The 27135-nt window shown below is 34.3% G+C and overlaps 1 protein-coding gene across 4 annotated transcripts in view; it reads left to right on the forward strand.

Moving 5' to 3' along the window:
* Positions 1–3017: 3017 nt before the first annotated feature.
* LOC121975516 (ABC transporter C family member 13-like) overlaps positions 3018–27135 on the forward strand; it is a 29641-nt gene continuing 5523 nt past the window's right edge. For 2 of the 4 annotated variants that reach the window (XR_006110342.1, XM_042527215.1), the window contains exons 1-27: positions 3020–3208; positions 3549–3589; positions 3687–3771; positions 4866–5030; positions 5130–5261; positions 5967–6067; positions 8759–8831; positions 9196–9447; positions 10411–10480; positions 18017–18077; positions 18188–18275; positions 18959–19077; positions 20020–20117; positions 20379–20445; positions 22516–22633; positions 22716–22832; positions 22911–22991; positions 23080–23349; positions 24005–24106; positions 24185–24252; positions 24382–24513; positions 24599–24746; positions 25002–25288; positions 25394–25541; positions 25678–25853; positions 25918–26029; positions 26125–26178. Coding sequence is in view for 3 of the 4 variants with exons in the window: in XM_042527215.1 (XP_042383149.1) it covers positions 3179–3208; positions 3549–3589; positions 3687–3771; positions 4866–5030; positions 5130–5261; positions 5967–6067; positions 8759–8831; positions 9196–9447; positions 10411–10480; positions 18017–18077; positions 18188–18275; positions 18959–19077; positions 20020–20117; positions 20379–20445; positions 22516–22633; positions 22716–22832; positions 22911–22991; positions 23080–23349; positions 24005–24106; positions 24185–24252; positions 24382–24513; positions 24599–24746; positions 25002–25288; positions 25394–25541; positions 25678–25853; positions 25918–26029; positions 26125–26178 (3195 nt within the window). In the remaining variant the exon portion in view is untranslated. Of the gene's footprint in view, positions 3209–3548; positions 3590–3686; positions 3772–4865; positions 5031–5129; positions 5262–5966; positions 6068–8758; positions 8832–9195; positions 9448–10410; positions 10481–18016; positions 18078–18187; positions 18276–18958; positions 19078–20019; positions 20118–20378; positions 20446–22515; positions 22634–22715; positions 22833–22910; positions 22992–23079; positions 23350–24004; positions 24107–24184; positions 24253–24381; positions 24514–24598; positions 24747–25001; positions 25289–25393; positions 25542–25677; positions 25854–25917; positions 26030–26124; positions 26179–27135 lie in introns of all 4 variants that reach the window. The other 2 variants (XM_042527216.1, XM_042527217.1) reach the window with 2 other exon arrangements.

The following is a 27135-nucleotide window of genomic DNA, read 5'->3' on the forward strand; positions in this document are numbered from 1 at the left end:
CTGTGATAGTCAAGCTACTATGACTTTTTCCAAAGATCTCAAATATCACAATAAAGACAAACATATAGAAATTAAGTATAATTTTGTAAGGGATATTGTTGACAAGAAAAAAAAAAGTTCTTGAGTACATCTATATTGTAATATGCTTGCAAATCTTGTTACTAAACTATTGACTAAAGAGTCATTTCAAGGGCATGTGAAGTCTTTGGGACTTCGAATAATATAACAAATTGTAAAGATAAATAGATATATGAAAATGTCATGATCTATTGAGTATATATATCTTTGTTACACTTTAGATTAAAGTCTCGATAAGTATGTTGACAGATTTAGATTAGTCCACTCATATAGACAATCATCTCTATTTGTTAAGTATAAATAGAGGTAAGATTGTTACTTATGAGACAAGTTATGTAATTGTGCATAGAGACATACTTATAAGTTAATGTCGCTTAATAATTATGTCAAGATGAAGTCATTTATGTAGTGATCAGAGTAAATAAATCTACCATTTACTGAATCTGTTTAAGGTCTGCTTGAAATTCATATGTTGAATTCAGGATTAGATATGAGGTATGTTTAGATCGAAATCTGTATGATGTTAAATTTTGAGAAAAATATACACTCTTTTTGGTAAAGAGAAAAATATCGTAGCATGTGATTTGTACCATATGTGCTATGACGACAATAAGGGTAGTAAGAGAATGAATCCCTGCTTTTCTATTATGTGAGACCCTTGAAATTATAAGTTAATCTCAATCTTACCCTAAATGATTATTTAGATGTCTACTTAAAGTTATGATTAGTGTCTTCTACTTTAGCATGTTTCCTATTGACTATGGATGATTCGATCTATGGAGCATAACTAGGAAAGTGATTGATTAAATGAATAGATTCAAACTAAGAACGAAGATTAAGATAGAGTTCCATTTTTGACATTTATTCACTGGTCGACCAATTATATTTTTTGTTGAGTATTTAAAATATGATTGTGAATAATTGTATTAAAAGAAGATATTAAGCATGCTCTTGACATAATTATCGTTATGAGGGATTAGAGATATTGTATTGATATAAATAATTTAATCTGGGGTAAATATAAGTTATTAATGTCTTTGATTCATTCTATAAAGTAACTATGTAAGATGTAATAATATTCTTAGCAATAATTGCTCAGTGTGCTTGTTGTTGCACGAACTATTTTCCCTAAAATATGAAATGAATGTTCTTATTTGGTTTTGTGACTAATTAGTGTCTTGCTCTAGTCTTTGTGACTTTATTATAATATAGTCTATGTGACTTATATGGTCTTTGTGACTAGTTAACCTTTATGGATTGAGTTGGATGAGTGGAAGATGTAGGAGTTACAAAGATGAAAGAGTTTCTCTTCTCCTTCATCTTCCTCCTTTATGAGCGACATTATTGTCGCTTGCCTTTATATAAGAGGCATCTAAGGAATTGAAAGGTAGAACGTGTGAGCAAATAATCGGTGAAGAAGAACACACCTCTGTGAGATTTGGTTTGTGAATCTTAAAGAGTTTTCTGATTCGTTCGTGATCATTTTTCGACGACAAGTGAAGATCAAGGTCTACTACGGGAGATCACTGTGAATTTTTGGTTTTGAACAAATCTTCTTCTTATGAAGCAACATTGAGTTCCTCAGTACTGATGAAATTCTAACCCAAGTCAGTAGCATCTAGATCTAGGTCCTTTGTATCACTCGAGGATAACACAGTTAACTACTTTAGCCGAGTAATCTAGCCGATCGGACCTATGGTTCAATCGGACAAATTGGACACTTGGTCCGATCGAACTCTGGGGCTAAACGGAGAGGCTGAGCAAAGAACGAGTCCCCGACAATATTCCTCAAATCCGACCTAGTTGTGCTTGCAAACGATAGCCGATCAGACTACAAAAGGGAGTCAGTTGGTTTGCCAGGCAAGCATATTAAGGACCCCTCAACCCAACGGTCTCACATTCCTTTTTTGCCATTTTATGCTACGGATGACAAAATATTCTATATGCAAACTATACACTAGAAACTTCCATCCTACCAAACACAGAGATTATGTGTCCATTTTGGGAAAGATGTCCAAACATTTTTATGGTTTATCCTTTTTTGGAAACGTCTTGAGATTCATGCACAGATAAATAGTAATATTATAAAAGGAAATCTCCATCTATAAGCGCAGGTACGCTATGCATACGCTAGTTTACGTAATTTTACACACCCATAGCGACTGTTCGTTCTATTGTTTGTTGCCTTCAGTAAGATCATTAACTTGAGCGTCGGAGTGTCTGTGATGGGGATCCCCCTTACCCGGTTATTAATATTCCTTTTGACACATAAAACCACGCAGAATCACTTTTTTCAACTAAAAATTTCCGCTCTGTTAACTTCAGAACTATATACCCAATATATCATCTTCTCGGGACAGGATCATCGCCAATATGAGAATCATTCATATATAAAAATATTAGTGGTTATATATAAAAACCTGTGTTGATCTAGTATTACAACTTCGTTTCTGTGTGATCCTTTAATTTGCGTGGTAGATAGCTCCGAAGCAATAGACAAAGCTAGATGTCAGTCTATATTCGATATTAAGAATTCAAATCACATCATCCTTCAATACCAAGGCACTACCTTTATCAAGTTAGTGCGTGGCACAAGGGAGGGACAGTGGCTATGCAATTCCCCGGTGGAAGCGCTTCTTTTTGACGCAGACGCCACTTTCCCTCCTCCCAGGCCATTCAATTCGCAAATCCTTATCCACACATTTTTCATCTCGCCCCCTCACATACCTTGTGAGGTGCGGGACGGATGGCCCACAAGAAATATCCCAACGCCATGACGCAACGTAACACGCCCGCGTGCGAATCGTCTTCTCCTTTACTATGACTCCTATACTAGCAAGAGCATAGAATATATATGCGATATCTCCCGTTTTCCCCCGATCATAAGATGATAAGAAGCAACCGCGGATTCGCTAAATGCACATGAATTTCGCATACGGATGCCAACATTCTCATGGCTGGCGACTCACCTCGTGCGGACGATTCCTCGTTCATTGCTTATTTTAATCGAAATTACAAGAATACCCTTTGATTCTCCTATTAAAGAGGCGTCACTTAGCTCGTCGCCGTTGCTTTCCTGCCTCAGCTTCTAGAACCGGTCATGGAGTTCATCTGCCCTAACGCCTCCATAGTAAGCTCATTGTCTTCATGCTGTTGATCCCCGATCTATTGGGTTTTATTCGTCCTGCTTTGATCCGTGTATATGTAGATCTTTTTGTTTTCGACTTTCTCTGTTTTCTCCAAGATTTTTTTGGGGTTCCGCGTTCTATGTTGATAAGTGATAACGATAACCGATGTGATAGCTAATTCCTATTTGCTGCTTCGTTCAATGTCTCTGATTATTGATCTCTTCTTTTCGGTTTCCTTTCACTCTGCCTATCGTGTTTTCTACTTTTATTTCACCGTTGACATTGAGAGATAGGAGTGTTTTTCTTTAACTTCTGAACATTTTAGTATTGGTTTGCTTGCAGGTATGGGATGTAAAAGGATTTACACCATGCTTCGAGAATATATATCCTTTTTCGCTTGGTCCATTGTTTTTGTACTTGCTTTCTCTGTGTGTATTTGATCGAGATATGCTTGATTAATGCGTTCCTTAAGTGCAGCACGATATTAGGGTTCGGATCAAATATGGTGATTATACTCGCGGTTCTCATTCTTGCAGGGGCTCAGAGGAATTGTGAACGATATAATGTAACTAGAGTTTCATAGTTTTCCATTATTTTTTGGAGTTCTGTTTTAAGTTGCATGTTTTACACCATGTTTTATGTTTGTGGATTGTATAGTTTTATTATCTACCTTCTACAGGCAACTACTTTAACTTATGTCATTGAAGACCTTGTATATAGTATAATGCAATGTAGACTATTGGTTCTGCTGCTTTATAAGAGCTGGTTCAATGTAGGATCTTATATGATATGAGTACTTTTTGTCTGTGCATTTGGACAGATCTGTTATGTATGGGATCTTATTTGTCTATAGATTCTCTATTTTCTTCTTCTTGGTCATATAATATGTTCTACTTTAGATCATGCTTTTAAAACTTCTACAGGAATGATTTGGTGATCTTATAATTTCATTACTTGCATGAAATAAGGTAAATAGTTTTAGGATTTAAGCCTCAGTGTCAACTCAAGGGGATGTAGATGTATTGTTCAATAAGAGGATCACTAGTCTTCTATTGTCAGATAACTGTCATACTGTGCTGAGAATTTTTTGACCGTTAGCCATTACGAATGAAATAATATTTCATAGAGGTCAATGGTGGGATAAGATCTAGATGATATAATCCCCAAATGATTAGGATTAACACAGCTTGATGATGCTAATGGCATACACTTGTAGCTAATAAAGCTCCAAAATTTTGGAAATTAAGAAAAGTCAGCACAATCCCAACTAAATTTGACTTGATAAGTCCCAAATTTCATTTTTAAATTATAAAATATTATATAGATCTATGATCTTTAGAAAGAAGATGAGCGGGAAACTCAAAATTGACTCAAACTAACTAGGGTCAATTTGTGATTGTGGATTACCAGGATCTCAATTCAACCCAATCTGATGTGTGCTACTCCTATTTCTGGTTAATCATTTTTGGTGTTCTTGGACAACATAGTTTTGAAGACTGGTCCTGCTTAAGCTAATTATAGTAATATCTCTTTTTCATCACATTGATTGATGCAAACTGTACTACAAGTAGTAGATGGTTATTGAAGGTTGAAATAATTATGATTGTCAATGAATACTATCCTTGTTTTAGTCGTTCACAAGCTTTGTTTTATTTTCAGGATATGAGGGTAGACCACAAGAAACTGCTTGTTTTACAGATTGTGTCTTGCTGTGGGGCTTTCCTTGCTTTAATTGAGCTATCCTTGCTAATGAAGAACACTATCGAAGGCAATCTTACTGGGAGTCATTATTGGTTTTATCAAATCTCTCTGCTTTTTTATTGGGTGAATTATTTATACTGTTGTTACACATGTTATGATCAACACAAAATGTGGAAAATTTCCCCATGCTTTACCTCTTTTTAAAATTGTCTTTCTCTACAGATTGTGATTCTTCTAGTTTCAAGATTGGAGCACTGGTTCTATGTGCTTTGCAATAATATCTTGTGCTTTTGTTGGATCATAAAACCTCTCGTGCAAATACCTCATTTTCTGAGGAGTTTATTATCAAGAAAGGTATTACTTGAGGATATTTGAACACATGCTATTCTTTCTTGAAACAGTTGCACATTGCTACTTTCAAATATCACTACTTGTTCCTTGCAACAATTATTTCTTTTGGGTCCCTTATCTAGTAACACATACAAAAAAAATATAATAGAGATGACAATGCTAAGATGAATGTATGGAGTTGCTAGAAAGGATAAGAAAAAGAAATATCACTGTTTGAGAGCAAGTAGGTAGCTCCAACAAATTATAGAATGAGAGAATAAATTGAGATAATATGAATGTCTAAAGTTGACCAATGGATCCTATTAGCTGAAATAGTCAATAGATAAAGTGAAAGGTGTAAGAGATAGGGAGATCAAAGAAAAATTAATCAATGTAATAAAAAATATCTAATTCATTTGAATATCAGTAGTGAATTGCAATGGATAGAACTTCATAGTCATAGGTGACAAGAATGTGGTCGATCTCAAATAGTTGGGACACATATGGATTGATGATGATGATTGTTGTCAAGCAAATGCTGTTTTCTTGATCAGCAGCAACAACTGTATACAAGATCCACAACTAGATCTAGCTAGTTGGCTAGTTTTCCTTTTGATTGCTAGATTTTGAATTACAAAGAAGGAAATGTGAAGAACTGAATCTTTAAGAAAAAAAGAACAAAAAAAATGTGTTCTTAATGATACTGACTTGCATGAACATGCTGTGCAGGTGATAATATGCATTTCTGAAGGTTCTTTGTTCTCAGCGGAACTCATGTTTGGTCTCATTATCATTGTGATCCGATTTACATGCCTCACCGAGAAAAAGAGGTACCTTTACAATTAGTTTGTCGGTCTCTTGGATGTCCCATTTTGTTTATTCATGGTCTAGAATTTACTATTATCGAGAAGTCATTTATAAGTACTTGATATTTGATAATAAACATTCAATTTGAAGTTGAAGGCACCTACGAAGCTCATGGCTTGTCATTGAGAATGAAGATCAAGTAGTTATTCAAGTGAATCAATCTATGGTTAAGTATTCAAAATACATTAGAGAACCTAAATTGTAAAAAAAAAAAAAAAAGAAGTCATTTCATACTCTATTATTAGTTTGAGTTCCTCTGCTAAAAGCTCAGTAGGAGTTCCAAGAACTGTTGTGAATAACCTTAATCTTTTGCTAAGTTGGATGTAGATTCATAGTTAGTGATGATCCCTAGAAAGTACTCGTGGATGGATAGAAGCTTCCATCTGAGCCCTAAGTTCAGTCTTGAGGAACTTCAGAGTGGTACGAAATGTTCAATGTGTGTCTCATGCATACTGGCCATTCTAGGACACATCATTTAGTCTGAGTTAGAAGTTTCTGGTTGACGACTAGAGGATCTGGCTTGCTGCTGCAGGAAGCCAGGGGTTTTTGGAATTAGGTAAGGAGATCGACGTACATAGTTTTCTGACGTTCAGGTGATGGCTTCTCACTACCCAATGGACAAAGGGATACCCAAGCACACCAACCAGTCTTGAGAGATTGGACTTCCTATAGAGCTCCAGGTGTTCTTCTGGTGATTGGCAAGCTATGCAGGGTTTGCAGCTTCTCCACTGGCGCAGCATAGATCTGGTGATTGTTCCTCGTCAAGTTCAAGGTGCTTTGGTTTGACATTGTCTGGGACACATGGCTCCTTGGTGACGCCAATAATTGACTTCTTTTGCTTGGGGCTTCAGGTTCCTGGGTCAAGGACATTTTGCTGCTTCGTGTGAGGATGATGCCATCTGCTTCTGTTGCCTCCAAAGGAGGCACCAATTGAGCATATGCGTGTTTCATCTCCAGGCAGATCTTCAAGGGGTTTGATGGCCACCCGAGGTTTAAAATTTTGAACCGTGCCAAGGTTTTGGTTCTGGACCGGAACGATATAGTTTAGTACCGTATCGTGTCATACCGATATAGTTTTGGTGTTTTTTAAATATAAAATAAATTAATTAAAAAATAAAATATTTAACATAAATATTTAAAAAATAAGCAATATAAAAGGAAAAGATATGAAAATAGATAATAAATAAATAAAAATTTTATGAGGGTTTAATAAAGCCTATTTAGATTATCTCCATCATAACTAGGAGTTGATTAAAATAATTAACCTAAGTTTAATTAAAAAAATCCGAAATCCGACACCACTCGCGAGCTCGCGCTACTTCGATGGTGGCACGGGGTTGCGCGACCCCTCAGCCATGGCCGCGAGGATTGCGTGACTCCTCCAGGGCGACCATGATGGTCATGCGACCCCTCTGCAATGGTCACAAGGTCGCACAACGTCTTCGTGGCTGCAGCGAAAGGGTTATGCGGCCCCTCTGTTGCTGTTGCGAGGTTGATCGACCCCTTCATTGCGGCCACGGGGTCGCGCAACACATCGCAACTGTCGTGGGTCTGGTATCGGGGTCGTGTTGACCCCTCCGCTGTGGCCAAAGGGTCTCGCAAGGTTGCAGCTATCGTGGGTCTGGTGCCGAGGTCGTGCCGGTGCTGGTCGCCGAGCGGAACGAGATGTTTCGCCCGTTTCAACTGTCTTGGCATGACACTTTAAACCATGTGGCCACCTCAGCTACTGCCTGATATACACAAGCAGTTATTTTCTTTTACTTCTTTTCTTCCAATGGGGATGTACTATGTATTGCCATATTGTAGAGCTACCTTATTTAAGGTATCACCTTGAAGTGAGGCATCAAGTATTTCTATGGACAATTGGTAGGGGAGACTCAATAAGCATGTTGGCCATTGTTTCTCTGTTGGTGGATATTTTTTCTAATAAATGTACTGTTCCTGTGCTCATATTGGAGGTGATAATGATAGACCCAATCTTTCTGTAATACATAGTGGGGATTATTTCTTTGTAATAGAGAGTGGAAGAGAAATGAAGTTACTTCTTGTTGCTGGAAGGTTTCCTCTTATCTCATTAAAAAATATCATCCAATACTACCTCTTGTAGTTTTATTGATCTACAAGCTACATGTTTAGTATTATGTTTGGTAACATCTATTTCCAAGTGTGAATTGAACATGCAGGTTCGTTGAAGCACATTCTTAACTAAAACTCTCTTTGATCTGCTGCTAAGAGTTCACAATCTAGGGTGAAGTTATATAATTTTGGGGATCCATTTGATCACATGCACCATGTAGTTAAGAGTACATTAAGGATGTTTAACATGTCTTATTTTATGGTTTCGGATTAAAACTAAAGCTCTTGGACTGTTACACTTACAGATGAAATAGTAGCAATGAGCTCAGAGGCTAATCTAAGTTCAATATTGTACCACAGTCTACTTCTTGAATGCATTAGATGCCTGTGTTTAGACAAATTCTGAAGTTATTCTACTTTACTTTTTCTCATCAATGATGACCAATATTCAATTGTAGAAGTTCTGTTGCATCAGTTCCATGGTCTTCAATATTTACATTTATTTAGAATAACCTTATTTTAGTATTATTATCTCTGCAACATTAACTACCAACTTCAAAGTTAAATTTCTATTTCAGGGAAGTTAATTCTGTCAAAGATTCTCTTCTTTCATTCCATACAGAGATTAAAGAAGGGCAAACAGAATATCTGGTATGTGCATTTGTGATTATGTAAAATTATTGTATTCACTCCATCTTTTGAAATTAAATATAGTTGTGAAGTTAATTGATTGCACAGTGGAAATCCTTCAGCATGGTTATGAGACACTCAAATGTATACACTGGTTTTATTAATCAAATGGTGGATGCCTATTTTTAGAAGCTAGTTATGCTTAAGTTTGCAGACATCTTGTTAAGTGGAGTGGTTTATTTATTTATTATTTTATTTTGTTTTGAATTTTGGTTTATGTCACTAACCTTATCTCTTCTTATTTCCATAGGATGTATTTTTTAAAATATTTTTTATTATGCCTTTTTTTTGCTTATGTTGCTAAATTTATTTCTTATTTCCATAGGATGGGAAATCTGGCAGCTTTTGCCAGCTTTTTATGTTCAAATTTGTCAACACGATGATGGATGTTGGTGTGAGAAAGCAACTTGACTTTGAAGATCTAGTTCCGTTGCCTAGTGAGCTCATGCCTTCTTTATGCCATACCCTGATGTTGGATTGCTGGGTAGCTGAAAAAAATAAGCATGGCTCACATCTTCTGTTTAAAGCCATGTACAATGCATATGGTTGGCATTACTTGCGTTTGGGTTTGCTAAAGGTGCCCTTATTGATTTATTTAAATAACAATAATAATACATAATCTTTGGAACATGATAGTTTTCTAGTTTCTGACACATATAGTAGCATTTCATATCCTAGACTGCTTGAATTTTGGGGTGGAACTGAGATTTTCATGCTCCACATAACCTATTAAAAACACTAGAACAATAATGACATGAATTTGTCTTAGTCCAAACTATTTAGTTTGTGCTATGTTGATCATATTATTAAACAAACTGTTGATAAAGAGTTCTTGCTTTCTGGTGTGCTTCCCTCATGATTTGTGATTACTATTATATATATTTGTTCTAATTCTCTTAGTGGAATTAAACAAAGTACACATTTTATCAATAAATTGTCTGACAACAAATGGACAATCTGTGAGATAATTGTACATCTGCATTGAGCATAGTGCGCGCGCTATCTGTTCATTTGAATTATTTCTGCTTCTGTCTCTTTTGATACTCATCTATCCTTATTTGTCTATTCATATTGTGTGTGTGTGTGTGTGGGTATTTGCATATTTTATTATTTATATCTTGAAGTTTAAACATTGAAGAATTGTAAAGGTCAAGGTGTTTGATCTAGTAAATTGTATCAAGGTGAAGAACTGGGACTTTGTCCAAAAAAATTACCCCTTAAATTACAAACAGCTTTGTCCTGTACAGAAAGAAAGAAGTGATTTGTTATTAAAACCTCATATAGAAACTCTCACTTATCTCATTTGCTTTGAATTGTACTCTGGTTTGTTGGATCTCTCCTTCACTTTCAATAAATAGAACTAAAGATGTCTTATCCTGTCCTAGATTTTCACTAGCTGTTGTGCTAGTTCTCTGCAAGTTTTTTCATTTTAACTTTGTACCTAAAGTTATATAATCTTTTGTATGCTGAAACTTATTTTTTTTTTTTAATTGATATTTTTAATTTCCTAATCTATTGTTGTTTTAACGATTTATTTCAGGCATTAAACGATGGTGTTGGCTTTATTACTCCATTGCTCCTTAACAAGCTTATCAGATATCTGCAACAAGGTTTGATGAAGAAAAAAGCTATGGTGTTTTTTTTTTTTTTTGACTTATTTCTTGCTTCTATATCATGGAACTTGCATGTTATGGTATTAGCAAGCTTGTGGTATGCCCATAAACGAGGAATTTAGAATCCACATGTGGACTTTTCAAAATATGTGCACAAGGGTATGAGAATCTCAGTGCCAATCATGTTTTTATAATTTTGCAAAATGAGGAAACTTGAAGTTAGCAAGCATTCTAATATAGAAATATATGGTTATCTAGCTATGAATATTTGCATTCATGATTAGTTCAGTAAAATAAGTACATTGGCTAGGCTAGTTCAGTATTTTTTTTTAACATGGGAGGTAGGCCTAATTCTTTGTTAAGTGATTTATTGCTTTTAGGATCAACAAAAAGATGCTGAAGGCAAACATGTGGGTTCATTTTTTGATTTTCACTCACATAGAGGTATTTGTTCTATTTTAGATGTTAAAGCCATCAACAATTTGTTCTAGACTGTGAACTCGAGCAAAATAAGAAATTTGTTATCCATGTTGCTACTTGTACTATTCATCTATGAGAGAGCATGATACATAGTTAATAGTTAACTACTAGATTGTTTGATTATTTATTTTCTTCAAACTACAAACAATTGACAGAATTAGTAGTTCATGTAGTAAATTGGTGAAGCATCTCTATTAAAAAAAAAAAAGAGCAGCCCGGTGTACGAAGCTCCCACCATACGGGGTCCCGGGGAAGGATCCATTGTACACAACCTTACCCTGCTTTTTGCAAGAGACTGTTTCCATGATTCGAACTCGTGACCTGGCAACAACTTTACCGTTGCGCCAAGGCTCCCCTTCAAAAAATTGATAATCTCAGTTAGCCTCATTGACTATCTCTGGGGGTGACCGGCCCGGCCCCACGGAAGTTTCCCACCGGTCACCAAGGTAAATCGGGAAGCGCACGCGGCAGCCAACCTAGAAACCCAACACCCTTTGGTTATGCCCCCCCATTTGGAGGAAAAATTTCTGCAAATACGTCGTAGCTGGGGTCCGAACTGCGGGTGCCTGGGTGACAACCTGAAGCATCTCTATTATGTTTTTTTTTTAAAAAATAAAGTAGTTTCATTTTGAGTTCAACTCTTTCTAAGCAACTTTTATAGTACCTCTCATTATCAAGAAAGGGTAAATGTTTCTAAATTGGATATAAAATTGGCAAATTGTTGCCACACCATCTAAGGTCCATCTAATCATCAGTAGGCATTGCCTAGTCACGTGACGTGATCTACTTACTGTTCCTTCTAGGTTAAAGTTAAGGGCCCAATAGTAAATTGTTTGGATTATAATTGTGAATATCCAAATCACAAGGATACATATGAAAATGTAAAAAAAAAAAAAACTATGTATGGGTAGAGGGAACTACTTAGTGGAATAACTCATAATTTCCCACCTAACCTTAACATGGTACAAGAGCATGGTACTACAGAGAAAGGAAGGCAACAACCCCATGCAATGACCATGTAGCAAACCAAGGTTTAAAATCTTAGACAATACTATTTTGATATTATGTTGGCATTCCGATGTATAGTGTCAATTGCAAATTGGAGGGGTAGGAGATGAAGATGAAAAAAAAACATAATTATATATTTAAATACGTCTGTCCTATCTAAAATGATATGTTTTTGATATTGTTTTATGGATTTAAGCTAAAAAATAATAAATATTTTTTCACTTTATCTTGATGTGTATTATACCATATACTAACCCATTTAACAATTGCTATTGTTGTATGCTTTTATTATTTAGGTTTTGATGCATTGTTTTCTATGGTTTGCTAATTATGGTTGTTCCTTAGGATGCTCTTATGCAAGAGGTTGAGAATCAATTGTATAAAGGCTTTAGGAAGTTTTCCTTATTGATCGAGGTAGAATATTATCCTTGTTTCTTTGTCGTGGACAATCTCTATAATCGTTGGGTATTCAGGTGTGAAGAAGAGTTTTGAGAATGTAGAAGATCGAAAATTTGATCATGCAACATAAAATTTTGGTTTATGTTATCGTAAGGATTTATTATCTTGTATTCCATTTAAGGTTGTAGAGTAACTCAAAATAGTATTAGGATGATTTGGGTAGAAATTAGAGATATTTTTGGTAACATTTATAAGATTAATGTTATTGATGGGTGTTATCTCAACTAGAAAAATGTATGATATGTGGATATTGATTTCTAAGGGTAATTGTTTTAATCTTTTTAAATGAAAACTTTAATGAAAATAATTTTGAGGACAATAAGGGGTTGTTGTTTGGAGAATTAATTGCAATGTGTGATCATATAACTTGAGGTTATGCTTGAGGATAAATTGAATAAATAAGAAATTAGATTTAAAAAGTGGATCAAGGATTGTGGTTTAATTGGAAAGTACAAGTTACACAGTAATTTCTTGTTTAAATTGACCTACAAAAGTATGTGTGAATGTGATATGGTGTAATGATTGATTGTGTAACATTAAGTTTTAGTTTATAATATTATCTATTTGTATTGCATTCAAAAGGTGGTTAAGGTTATATAACAAGACAAATATAATATCAAAATAATTTTGGTAAAATTTAAAGGTATTACAAATAAAATCGATCGTAATAAAGTGAGTTATTGCGGTGTCTTATCTCTAGTACAAAAAATATGATTGTACATGGATGTTGATTCTTGAGGTTAATTGTAATAGTAACTATAATGAAATTAATTTTAAGGACAAATGATGTAGCGGGAACTATTGAATCCTTGATTTGAACACGAACACCGAAAATAATTTTCTAAAGACTTGTTGATTTACTAGGAAAATAGGCATCCAAAAACTCACCGTTTTGGAGAAAAGAAACTCTATAAAAGTTTATTGATAAAAAACAACTGCTCTAAAATCAACTAAACAAATAGTTTAAATAATCTCAAAAACCTAATCATGCAAAGGATGAAAATAATCTTAAAAAAGACTAAAATTCTTTGGATCCCCATAAAGGCTTTAAATAATTGTTTTTGGGCCTAAGATTGGGCATTATGGGTTACTTTCGTAACCATTTGTAACGAGCTTCAATTTGATATATTGTGCGTCTCTAAAAAGACTTTAAAAAACTTTTTTTTGGGCCTAAAACTTGGCCGTTACGGTTACACCGTAACCAATTGTAGATCTCTGAACGGGCTTCAATTTGATATATTGTGCATTCCATGATTGAACCTGAGTCAAAAGTTATGGCTTTCAAAGCTTACTCGCTTGTGGTTGTCGATCAAAGCGGTCTCAAAACTCTATTGCTCCACATCAACAAATAGAGGGCTTTAACTTAGAGAATTTATTGTAATGTGTGATCAATTAACTTGAGGATAGATTGACTAAACAAGAAGTTGAAACTTAGAAAGTGGATCAAGGATTGAGGTTCATATAATTACCAATTGCATGGCAATTTCAAGTTTTAAAATGACATATGGAAGAATATGTATAATATTGGTAAAATGACTGATCATCGATAGTTGTACAATATTGTTTTGGATTTTGTATCGACTTATTGGATCTCTTCAATGGTATCTTAAGTAATCTCTATAATTGTTGTGTCTTCAAGTGCAAGAGGAGGTTTGATAATATAAAAAAGGGGAAATTTTGATCTTGTGACATTAAATTGTGGTATATGATATCAAGAGGATTTATTAGCCTGTATTCCATTCAAGAGGTGATTAAGGTTGTAGACGAAGTCAAAAATAGTTTCAAGATGATTTTGGTAAAATTGGAGTAATAATGGTGTTATCTTAATATGTTGTTGTGGGTTGTTATGTCAAGCAGAAAAATATAATTCTGCATCCACGATTGTGGATTAATTGTCTATGGATATTGATTCTTGAGGTTGTCATAATCTTTTTGAATAACTGTAATGAAATTAGTTTTGAGGAGAAATAAATGACTTTTGTTTTGAGAATTAATTGTAATGTGTTATCAGTTGACTTAAGGTTTTGCTTGAGGATAGATTGACTTACGGTTTTTCTTGAGGATAGAAGTTGGATTAAGAGTGGACCAAGGATTGGGTTTAAATTATTTTAATTAGCTAATTTCAAATTTTAAAATGGCTTCTTAAAGTATATGTGTGATATCGGTGGAATGATTGATCGTTGATAGTCAATGACAATGTTATTTTTATGTTGGTCTTGACTTAATGGATTTCTTCAATGTTATCTTAGGCAATCTTTATGATCATTGGGTGTTTAGGTGTGAAGAGGAGGATTCATAATGTAGAAGTGGGAAAATTTGATTGTGTGACATTGTATTCCATTGAAAGGTGACTAAGGTTGTAGAGTAACTCAAAAATTGTATCAAGATGATTTTGGTAGAAATTAGAGATGTTACTGATAGGTTAATGCAAGTTATTGTGGATATTGATTTCTAAGGTTAATTGTTTTACTCTTTTTGAATGATTAACGATGATGGAAATAATTTTGAGGACAAATAGATGGCATTATCTTGGAGAATTAATTGCATTTTGTGATTAGTTGACTTGAGGTTATGCTTAGGAATTTAGGATAGATTGATTAAACAAGAAATTGAATAAAGAAAAGTGGATTAGGATATCTTGGATATTGATTCTTAAGGTTAATTGTCATAGTTTTTTGAATGAGTAACTATAGTGAAATTAATTTTAAGGATAAATAGATGACTTTGGCTTTGAGAATTAATTATGACATGTGATTTTAGTGAATTACTTGGCTTGAGGTTTTGCTTTGTTTGAGGATAGATTGACTAAATAAGAAGTGGATTAGGAAAATGGATCAAGAATTGAGGTTTAAATTATTTTGATTGGGAATTATGATCGCATGTAATTTCAAGTTTTAAAATTGCTTTTGAAAGTATGTGTAATATTAGTGGAATGGTTGATCATTGATAGTCGTGACAATCCTATTTTAATGTTGGACTTGACTTATTGGATTTCTTCAATTTTATTGAAGGCAGTCTTTGTCATGATTTGGTGTTCAAGTGTGAGGAGAAGGTTTGATAATCTAGAAGCAAGAAAATTTGATCGTTTCACATGAAATTGTGGTTTATGGTATCAAGAATAGCTTGTATTTCATTTAAGAGGTGTTTAAGATTGAAGATTAAGTCAAAAATAGTATGAAGTAATTTTGATAGAAATTAGAGGTGTTACTAGTAAACTTTATCATATTAATTAAGTTATTGTGTAATGTTATCTCAAGTCTCAACTAGCAAAAATACGAGATTGTCTTTAGATATTGATTTAAGGTTAATTGTTTTAATCTTTTTGAATATGTTAACTATGATGGAAATAATTTTGAGGACAAATAGAGGGGATTGCCTTGGAGAATTAGTTGCATTATGTGGTTAGTTATATTGAGGTTGTTTGAGGATAGAATGATTAAACAAGAAATTGAAATAAGAAAACTGGATCAGCGATGAAGGTTTAATTTTTTTGTGGATATTAATTCTTAAGATTAATTGTCAGTCTTTTTGAATGATTGAATGAGTACCTAGAATCAAATTAATCTTGAGAAACAATAGATGATTTTGACTCTGAGAACTAATTATGACATGCCATTGACTTGAGGTTTTGCTTGAGGATAGATTGGCTAAATGAGAAGTTGGATGAAGAAATGGGATCAAGAATTGAGGTTTAAATTATTTTAATTGGATAGTGTGAATTGCATAGTAAATTTGAGTTTTAAAAATATCTTCTGCAAGTATATATGTGATATTGGTGGAATGATTGATCATTGATAGTCGTTTAACAATGTTATTTTGGTATTGGTTGACATATTGGATCTTTTCAATGTTATCGTAGAAAATCTTTATAATCATTGGGTTTTCAAGTGTGAAGAGGAGGTTTGATAATGTAGAAGAGGCCAGAGGGAAAATTTGATTGTGTGATATGAAATTGTGGTTTATGATAATCATGAGGATTTATTAGCTTGTATTCCATTCAAGAGGTGATTAAGGTTGTAGAGTTAGTCAAAGACAATATCACAATGATTTTGGTAAAATTGGAGTATTAATGGTGTTATCTTAATATGTTGTTGTGGGATATTATCTCAAGCAAAAAAAAAAATATAATGTGGATCCAGGATTGAGGATTAATTGTCTATGGATATTGATTCTTGAGGTTGTCGTTAATATTTTTGAATAACTATACTGAATTAGTTTTGAGGACAAATAAATGATTTCTATTTTTAGAATTAATTGTAATGTGTGATCAGTTGAGATTTTGTTTGAGGATAAATGACTTAAGGTTTTTGCTTGAGCATAAAAGTTGGATTAAGAAAGTGAATCAAGGATTGGGTTTACATTGTTTTAATTGGGTAATTAGAGTTTTAAAATGGCTTCTAAAATATGTGTGATATCGGTGGTATAATTGATTATTGATAGTCATATGACAATGTTATTTTTATGTTGGTCTTGACTTAATGGATCTCAAATTCTCAACATTGTTATCTTAGGCAATCTTTATAATCATTGGGTGTTTAGGTGTGAAGAGAGGATTCATAATGTAGAAGTGGGAAAATTTGATTGTGTGACATTGTATTCCATTGAAAGGCGATGGAAATAATTTTGAAAGAGACTGCAATGCTCATTTTTCGCCCATTTTCGCTCCATATCATGTCTTGTCAATAAAACTAAGCAAAGAGCAGACATTCGAACAAATAGAGTGGAAGAATGACATAATAATGAAATAGGATGCAATAAACATAAATTATACTTATGAAATACAAGTAGATGTGCGTTAAACAATGCCTAAAAATATATATAATCTACGCACATCAGTTTTTAGATTTGGCTAAAAAGAACCCAAGTTGTGATGGCCCTGAAGCCCATTTAATTTGCTAAGCAATGAAACCTCAACTGAATCCATCAAAATTTTATTTTTTTTAGTTCAATGTGTGGAAGTGTGTAGAGAATCAATGCAAGCAATCCAATAATTATTGTCTTAAGGTAAAGGTCTTTAGGACTCTATGATACTGGAAGGGGTGAATAAATCACTCTTAATGAAACCTAAGACAAAATGCCAGGTTACAAATTTGTAGATATACTTCCATGAATGCAAAGGCTTTATTCTGAACCTTTATGAAAGGATATGAATAAAATGTTGATAATAGTGTCAGGTAGCATATTACAAAAGTCGTAGGACATCCTTTGTGTCAGTTGCCCTTTGGTTAGATATATGGAATAGCTTGGTCATGGCTTTGTTCACTTCAAGTCGCATAGCATCTGCCACAAGCATCCTCCATCACTTCAACCTTGGCTTATCTCCATCCAATCAGCCTCGAGAAAAGTGATTACATGCTTTGTGATTGATGATTGCTACGAATCACCAATCTTTCTGACCTGATGGAAACTAATTTTCAACCATATTCATTTGTTATTATCTTGAAGGTAAAGGTAAATTTGTCTTCCACACGGTATGTTTGGCCTTAAATATTTGTTTTTTGTTTATATTAGTTCATTCTTTAAGGAAGATTTTATTCATCTTTAAGAACTGAATTACATCTTGTTGCCTTTTTCTCCTTTGTACAGGTTCTAATAGTACAGAGGGATATATTCTCGCACTATCTATGGGGCTTACTTCCATTTTCAAGTACATAATAGAACTTGCTTTTGCTAACTGTTCTTTTGACGACTAGTTTATCTTGTTTTTTATTATGTCCTTTGTCCTGTTGAGGAAGTAATAACTACTTGTTAATGTAGGTCTTTTCTTGATACACAGTACTCTTTCCGTCTAATGAAATTGAAGTTGATGCTAAGATCAAGCATAATGACCATAATCTACCACAAGGTAATACAATGCTTTTCTGTACATTTAGAAAGATTGTTATATTACCTTTCAAGTTTCATTTACTATTACTGCAACAAATTATTGAGAAATAGCTTCTGATGTATGGAACTAGGAACAGTATTGGTTAGGTTTGCCTCTCTTACAGAAATTTAGTCTTCCACAGGGAAAGTCTTTATTAATATGTTTAAACTTTGGGATTGTCCTCATCTGGTAGGTTATCTAACCTGTTGAAAATGGTTGGCCTGACTGGTCAGCGTTGGTGTTAATCTGCATTTTCTGTTTGTACCAATCAGCCAATCTGCCCAAGTGTTAAATTAGAATTCAAAACTCCTATACAAATTATTTTCTCCAATGAAAAAAGGACAGCCCGGTGCACAAAGCTCCCGCCATGCGAGGTCCCGGGGAAGGATCTATTGTACGTAGCCTTATCCTACTTTTTGCAAGAGGCTGTTTCCAAGATTCGAACCCGTGACCTTTTGGTCACATGGCAACAACTTTACCGTTGCGCCAAGGCTCCCCTTCCAATGCTGTTGCAAAATTATGGATTTTGATAAGTGTAATAAAGGAGGGTCCACTTAAATATTCTTGTTAGCTCAATCATTTATATACTTGTAATTTGTATGATGAGCTACTGGGCAATAAATTATCTTGGATCTTACTAAACATATGTCTTTTGTTTGTAGTGCCTAAATATTAGTCTGGCTGAGCGCTCAACATTTTCTGATGGTGAAATTCAAACATTCATGTCTGTTGATGCAGACAGGACTGTCAACTTATGTAATAGCATTCATGATGCATGGAGGTACATTATTTTAATGAAACTTTATAACTCTTTTCTGGCTTTTTCGATGGGAACTTTGTGTGCTTGTATTACTGTTGTATTTTTTTTTTTATTGTATCAACCTTTTATTTTATTTATTTTTTCATTTTATGCTATCATAAGTTTCCAGATATGCATTGCAAATTACTTGACACAACCTGTTTAATTGTGAGATTTTGGTCAACTTTTTTGTAGTTCGCTAGACTAGTTGATTTGTGATTCTCATTTGGATGCACACCAATTAACCTCAAGAAATTGCCTAACACAACCTTGATTGCTGCAACATTTGAATTCCTAGAAGTACCTTTTTCCATGCTATCATAAGTTTCCAGATATGCATTGCAAATTACTTGACACAACTGTTTAATTGTAAGATTTTGGTCAAATTTTTCATAGTTCGCAAGACTAGTTGATTTGTGATCTCATTTGGATGCACACCAATTAACCTCAAGAAATTGCCTAACATAACCTTAATTGCCGCAGCATTTGAATTCCTAGAAGTACCTTTTTCCATGCATTCTTGTGGATATATGTAGGGCTAGTTGAAATCTTATTCCAAGCTAAGTTTTGGTCCCTGCGAACATGTTTCAGTGTTGAAAAATTTCAAATCTCTGAAATCTTAAAATCTCCCAAATCCTAACTCAAATTGAACTGAAAAATTGTTTTTATTCTTTCAGTTGTTTAGGGTCTGGCCATCTGGGTTGGGAAATGGGATATTTTTATAACTCAGATCAAACTAGTTCGGATTGGGTTTTTCTAGATAACTGTGACCTGATGTGACCCAACCTGACCATCAGGAGATAGGACTGTTGTTCCTTCAAAATGTATGATTATGTATGTCCTGCTACTTGAACAATTAATTAAAACTACCATTTGCAATCTTGCATTGCCCAGTTCTTTTTATGTTTTCTTTTGCAATTGCAGCTTGCCTTTGCAGATTGGTGTGGCTCTGTATCTTTTGTACACGCAGGTCAGTTTTGCATTCATATCTGGAGTCACGATAACTGTGTTGCTTATACCAGGTAGGCAGTCACATGTGTTGCATAATTAGTATGCTACTATTTATATTAAGGAAGCTGAGAATCAAAGTATTTTATTGTCTTTGTGAACTGTAGACTTCACTTTTCCTTTGTTGTTAAGTCAATTACTGAAAGCTATACTAACACAAGGTTACCAACAACATATATGAATTCCTTTTTCTCTAAAAAAAAAAGGAAAAAGAATTTATTTTATGGCTATGTATGATATTTCTATTATTATTGATGTTATAATTTCCTCTACAGTGAATAAATGGATTTCTAAGCTGATAGCAAGTGCGACAGAGGATATGATGAAACAAAAGGATGAGAGGTATGTTGGCAGCGTTATCATTAAAAGTTGTAGAAATTATTTGAGTCAAGCTTAGAAGCTCCAAATTACTGGAATTTTCAAGCCTCCTCATCACACAGCTCTGATTTTTTTTTTTCTTCCTAATAAGAGTGCCCAATTGCTTCAAGCTAAACCCAAGTAAACTTGTCTCTTTATGATAGAAGTTGAATAGAATGGTATAACACTACAAGCCTAACTAAAATCTAACCAAAATTATCAATTTAGTTTAGTTAAACTGAATTTGCATCCAAGCACCATTAAATTATTAGTTGTAACATCATATGGCAACTTTCATGTGATAAAAAAATTATAAAAACAGATGATGTTCAAAACTTCAATCAACGTTTTCATCCCATGGATTCTGACAAATTTAATAAATGCTCAATCACTCAAAATAAATCTCTATCACATTTAAGTTAATTTAAATACAAGAACATTGGTGCTTCGAGTTCAATTTTTGTTTGCAACTAATTGGATCATTGTTGAACCAAGATATATTCTGCTTCTATAAATTTGAAGCATGTACCAAACTGAAAGCTGAATGGGTTTAGTTTTTGTTATTATTATTATTATTTGAATTGAACAATGGTATACTAGATTAATGGACCTACCTGGGTGATTATGTTTTTTCGTCTTGTATTGCTCAATTATGTAAGGTGCACTGTGGTGCCTCTGATAAATAACAGTATTTTCATCGGCAACTTGGTACTGGAGCAAAATTGATTTTCCACTTAACTTAGTACCTCTAACAGCATGCATCTGACCTTGCCCCTACCTTAACTTAGTGATAATTTATAGCTCTTAAGGTGCATTTTTATGAGGCAAGTATTAACTTATAGAAGAGGGAAGAAATTGACAAAAGTTTTTTAATAGAGTGTCTTCTACTTAAAGTTAAAATCATCACCATACAATTCAGAGCCTTCTTAGGTAGTAGGGTATGAAAAAGTTGGTCTACTTTCACATAGTTCTGATCTTTAAAATGTTTATATGAATGAAACTTTGCTCCATAGAGTCATGAGCTTCATAATCAGGATCCTGCCTAGGAATGGTGAGCTTTTATAGAATTATATTGTATGTTCATATAATCTCCAATTCTGGACTTGAATTGTCTTAATGCGTTAAAATTACTCAAATGAGTCTTATAATTGTCCACATATAATCTTTGTTGGTTAAATTTCTTTGTTACTAAAATTTACAATTATTCATCACAAATATGGATATATGCATATGACCGAAGTACATTGTCAAGTGGGAACATTAGTTCAAGGGAGCTAAACTGTCTGACATCCAAGTCTTGACACACTGAGTGGTTTATATGGTCAGGTTTTCATCCCTCCCCAAAATGACATGAAAGAGCATAGCCACCTAATACCTCCCACCACATGGAAGTATCCTGTTTTAAGTACCACACCAATTGGAGAGAGTTGACTAACCATAAATCAATCTCAGTGTTCCTCAAGAATAGGTGGCTTCTCACTTTGCTTCCACCTAAATTTTGGTTGATAATTATGTGCCTGCTATTGATGGGATTAACCCCTACTATGACATTATTATTGTTTATGGAGCCAAGAAGGAATCATGCAACTAGATAAAAGTTACCTCCATTAATGAGGAGCAATGGTAGGGTAATCTCTGTGCACATTTAATGGAGGGGACGTCCTTCCTATGGAGTATGGACAAATAATCGTGTGCACTTCCCGATTTACTTGGTGGGCGGAATGTGGGACTGGATCGTCCATCCTGGGATTAGTTAGCTCGCAAGATCTAGACACCTGGCTACAAAAATAAAAATGGAGGGCCCCTCTTTAGCCATCTCGGGGTAGATTGGATCATAGCCATTTATAATGAAGTGCCCCTCAAAGGTTGAGATAGCTCTGCCCTCCTTCTGAATGCTTATACTGAGGCGCATGATTTCATATGGAGTGTCCATATGATCATTGGATGAATAAATTGACGTCAGTCCATGCACTTGCCCTCCTTATGATATTTGTTGCATTTTCTCTATGCTTCTTAAAAAGTATACAGTGCATCACTGCATTTTTTTTCCAACAGAATTAGGAGTTCTGGAGAACTGTTGACATACATTAGAACAATAAAAATGTACAGCTGGGAGAGCTTGTTTAGCCAACGTTTGATGAAGAAGAGGGATGCAGAAGTTAAACACCTCTCGGTATGAAACAAATATCCAATAAGTTTGCATGTAGAATAAGCTATGTTGAATTGAGTCAATTGACATTATGGATGTCTTCTAGACTCGGAAGTACATGGATGCTTGGTGTGTCTTTTTTTGGGCTACAACTCCAACACTGTTCTCCTTGTTTACTTTTGGTGTCTTTGCATTAATGGGGTATTCATTAGATGCTGCTACAGTAAGATTCTGAAACATCTTTGTTTAATTTTTATTTTTTCACACCGAAGCATTCAGTAAATGATGGTTATATGTTCAGGTCTTTACCTGTGTTGCACTTTTCAACACCTTGATCTCTCCTTTAAATTCATTCCCATGGGTGATTAATGGGTTGATAGATGTAAGTTTCATGGCTTAGCTTTTAATTCCACTGTTTAGTTTTTACAAATATTTGTTTTAATACTTAATCAATGTGGTGCATATCACAGGCTTTCATTTCTACTGGGCGTCTGAGCAAATTTTTGTCCTGTACTGAGAAAAGTTGTAATATTATCATGGAATCAATGTGGCAGATACAAGGACAGGTTCCTCCATCAAGTGCTTTAAGAAGATTGACGAATAGTAATATGCCAACAGCTGTTGCTTTTTTAGATGCATGTTCTATATGGTCCAACAATTCCTATGTGGAGCAAATGGCTGTCCTTAATAATGTGTCTCTTGAAGTTCCAAATGGCCTTCTTGTTGCTGTAGTTGGTGAGGTGATTAATTATCTTTTGACCATTTGACTGGTTCTTTTCTTGATGTGTAGAATAATTGTATTAGAACTATACTTATGCAGTATTTAGTTGTAGACCCTAGAACATGGCTTACCTATTTGGATGAAATGGAAGGCCAAATGCCACCAACATATTTTGAGGAAGTGAATGTTAATCTACAAGCCATGTACACAGGTAGATAAGGAAAAGAAGATGGATATGTTCAATGATACAGAACAGTAGATTCCTGTTGAAGTTTGGTGTCACCATATTGAGGGTGTCCTGAATAGCCATTTGAACAACATAATGTTTGTGTACTAAAATTGTTGCCTATAAGAAGTTTCCAATGGCCAATTAATAGGGCATCAATCTAGTGAAACTGCCTCACTATTGTAGCTTGTCTGCTAAGGTTATTGGTTTGCTTCTCTTTTTTCCCATTGTTTACTTTTCTCCATGTAAGTAGAATATCCCCCATTTTTTGTATATATTTCCCTATTAATATATTTTGTAGGGTTTTGTCAATACTCAAATATTATTATTCATATAGAGCCCACACCGTTGCACATACTTTCCTTAATATATTTGGATAGGGCATTTGTCCTTGTTATCAAATATAATGTGTGGATTGGGTTCCTCAAGTTTTGTCTGTATGTTTCAGGTTGGTTCAGGCAAGTCATCCTTGTTGCATTCAATTCTCGGAGAGATGCGTCTCATTCAGGGATTAATTATTTCTCAAGGATCAATAGCATATGTGCCACAGGTTTCTCTATCATTGCTAAATAAAAAAAATAAAAACTTTTCAACTTTAGATGCTCATGCTTGCTTTGTAATCCTACAGGTACCTTGGATCCTGTCAGGTTCAGTGCGTGATAATATTTTGTTTGGAGATAACTTCGACACTAAAAGGTGAATTTTTCTTCTTTTGATTCTTTTAAATGATATCTTGTCTTTAATATATTATCTATTGTGGATGATTATGGGTCTTACATATATAGTTTCTGATGAGTTTCTTTCTTTTTTGGAAAAAAAAAACAGATACAGAGAAATATTACATGCATGTGCACTTGATGTTGATATTTCACTTATGATTGGGAATGATCTATCATACATTGGCGAGAAAGGAATCAACTTATCTGGTGGACAACGAAGCCGTCTTGCATTTGCAAGGTTAGTTTGTTATTCTTGGGAGAGTGCTATTTGAGTTGTTGAGTTTGCTTATATGCCTAGGCCTAATATCAAAGAAAATTTTCAGGGCTGTCTACAGTGACTCTGATATTTACTTGCTTGATGACATACTCAGTGCAGTTGATTCTCAAGTTGCATCATGGATTCTTCATAGGGTAATCCTAGGCCCTCTGATGAATCAGAAGACACGGATTCTCTGTACTCATAATTTTGCAGTAGGTGAATTATAATTCATCTTTCTTTTGTTAGAAATGACACTAGGTTCCTAAGCCAATTGAGTGAACAGCCGCAGTTGGTTTAGTTACCATTTCAATTCTTGGAAATGCCATATTGCTTGGAAATGTATATCGATCAAGCTTGTGTAATATACGAGTATGACAGCAACATAGCAATATTTTCTTGAATTATTGATCTTTTTTTTTTTTTGCTTATCACAAAAATATGCTCATCAAGTACTCTTCTTCATGCAGGCAATTTCTGCAGCTGATATAATTGTAATCATGGATGGAGGACAGCTAAGGTGGGTTGGGACTTCCACTGATTTCTTGGAATCTCCACTGTCCAAAAGTTCTCTTCCTAAACATTCAAGCTTGTCATCATTGGAATTTGTACAAAATGAAAGCATGGGAAGCACTTCCAATGAAATTGTGTTTGTTCATCCGGTGGACAACGAACTTATAGCTGATTTAGAGAAAGCAAACTCAAATGATGATATAGAGCTAAGGAAAGAAGGGAATGTTGATCTTAGTGTTTACAAGTAATGGTTTCTTTACATTGTGTAACTATGTTATTTAAAATCTAGAAATGCAGTCTTGGTTAATAGTCTAGCTTACGTCATTGGTGATTATTTCCCACATCGCAGAAGTTATGCTAGGTTTGCAAGCTGGCTGATTGTTATACTAATATGTATTTCCGCAATATTTATGCAAGCATCCCGTAACGGCAATGACTTATGGTTATCCCATTGGGTCGATGCCAACAATGGAACTGAGCAAACAAGATTTTATCTGGTATTTTTTTCTTGTTTACTGTAAGCTAGAAGCCAGTTGTTTATTCAATTTAGTGGGTTTCTTTGTGAAGTGAACAATCATTAGCAATTCATACAGTTAGCTGCATTCATATATATACATATATATGTTTTTGTAGATTATACTCTCCATTTTTGGCGTTATGAATTCCATCTTCACCTTAGCAAGAGCATTTTCATTTTCATATGGTGGCCTACGTGCTGCAGTTCAGGTGCATGCTGAGCTTCTAAGTAAGCTTATCAATGCACCGGTTTGCTACTTTGACCAAAATCCAAATGGGAGAATACTTAATAGGTCAGGAAATATTTTTTGCCTTCTTTCCCTGATTAGTTTACTAATGAAGATTTTCAGTATGCAGATTATCCTCAGACCTTTATGCCATTGATGATTCTCTTCCATTTATTTTTAATATTCTCCTAGCCAATTTCTTTAGCTTGTTGGGCATTGTGGCAGTTTTGTCCTATTCACAGGTAGATATACAGTTTACTCTAAAGATGCATGTCCAACTTAACAATTGTACGCTACAAGTCTGACCTTTCTAGTTAATTTTGAAATGCTAATGCAGGTCATGTTCTTGATATTGTTGATTCCTCTGGGTTTTGTATATAAAAAACTGCAGGTACTCTCTTTCAAACTCCAATTTGTTTTTTTATTTCCAGATCTTTGTAGTCTAATGCAGAATTTAATACAGACCAACTGACTAGCATCATTCTTTGTTCTTAGTTGTGTCATTGAGTATCTAATGATAATGGTTCCAAGTTTCATTTGAAAATATGAAAGTAACAACTTTGTGATGCTTTGTGAAGTCTTGATGCCTAGAACAGTGATGATTTTGTAGATAAATATGTTTACATTCTGTTTTATCATTTACCCACCTGTAGCATTCAAAACACAAAAGAGTTTGGAGAGAGAATGTAATTGAATCCCGATTCAAAATGCCATGTGAAAGCATTAATTGAAAACTATAAATTCTGATTTTCTTGGTGGGCTGATTGGACTGGTGTATCTCTAGTTACCAAGCAGAATTGAATCCTGATTTAAAACACCAAGTGAAAGTATCTATTGAAAAACTGATTTGATCCTGATTTTCTTGGTGGGCTACTAGATCGGACTGGTGTAACTCTAGGTATCAAGCGGTATCAAACTATCCTGTCAAGTAATTTCATCAGAAAAAGATAATTTTAAAATTATAATTATCAGCCATATTTTCTGATATAACGGTTGAAGTGTTAAATATTTGTTGTTACACGGGCATTAAAGTGGGGAAAATTATTCCTCTCTATTACAGTCTTATTGACAGTTTACATGTTCATCCATCTTAACTGTGCATTTATAGAAATACTAACTATTTACAATCGGGTCCATAGCACTCCCCATATTCAAATATATTATAAAATCCCAATTTCTTACAAATATATTCAATACTTGGATCATTAAGGATTTGATTAGCAGAATGCTAACTGATGATTAGAGCTAACAAATGAGTGACTACCTCCTTTGAACAACAATTCTTCTTAACAATTAATTTGAATGTGCTTCATCTCTTCATGAAAGTCAAGATTGAAAACAATGTGTA

This window comes from Zingiber officinale, chromosome 4B (genome assembly GCF_018446385.1).
Source record: "Zingiber officinale cultivar Zhangliang chromosome 4B, Zo_v1.1, whole genome shotgun sequence".
Lineage (NCBI taxonomy): Eukaryota > Viridiplantae > Streptophyta > Magnoliopsida > Zingiberales > Zingiberaceae > Zingiber > Zingiber officinale.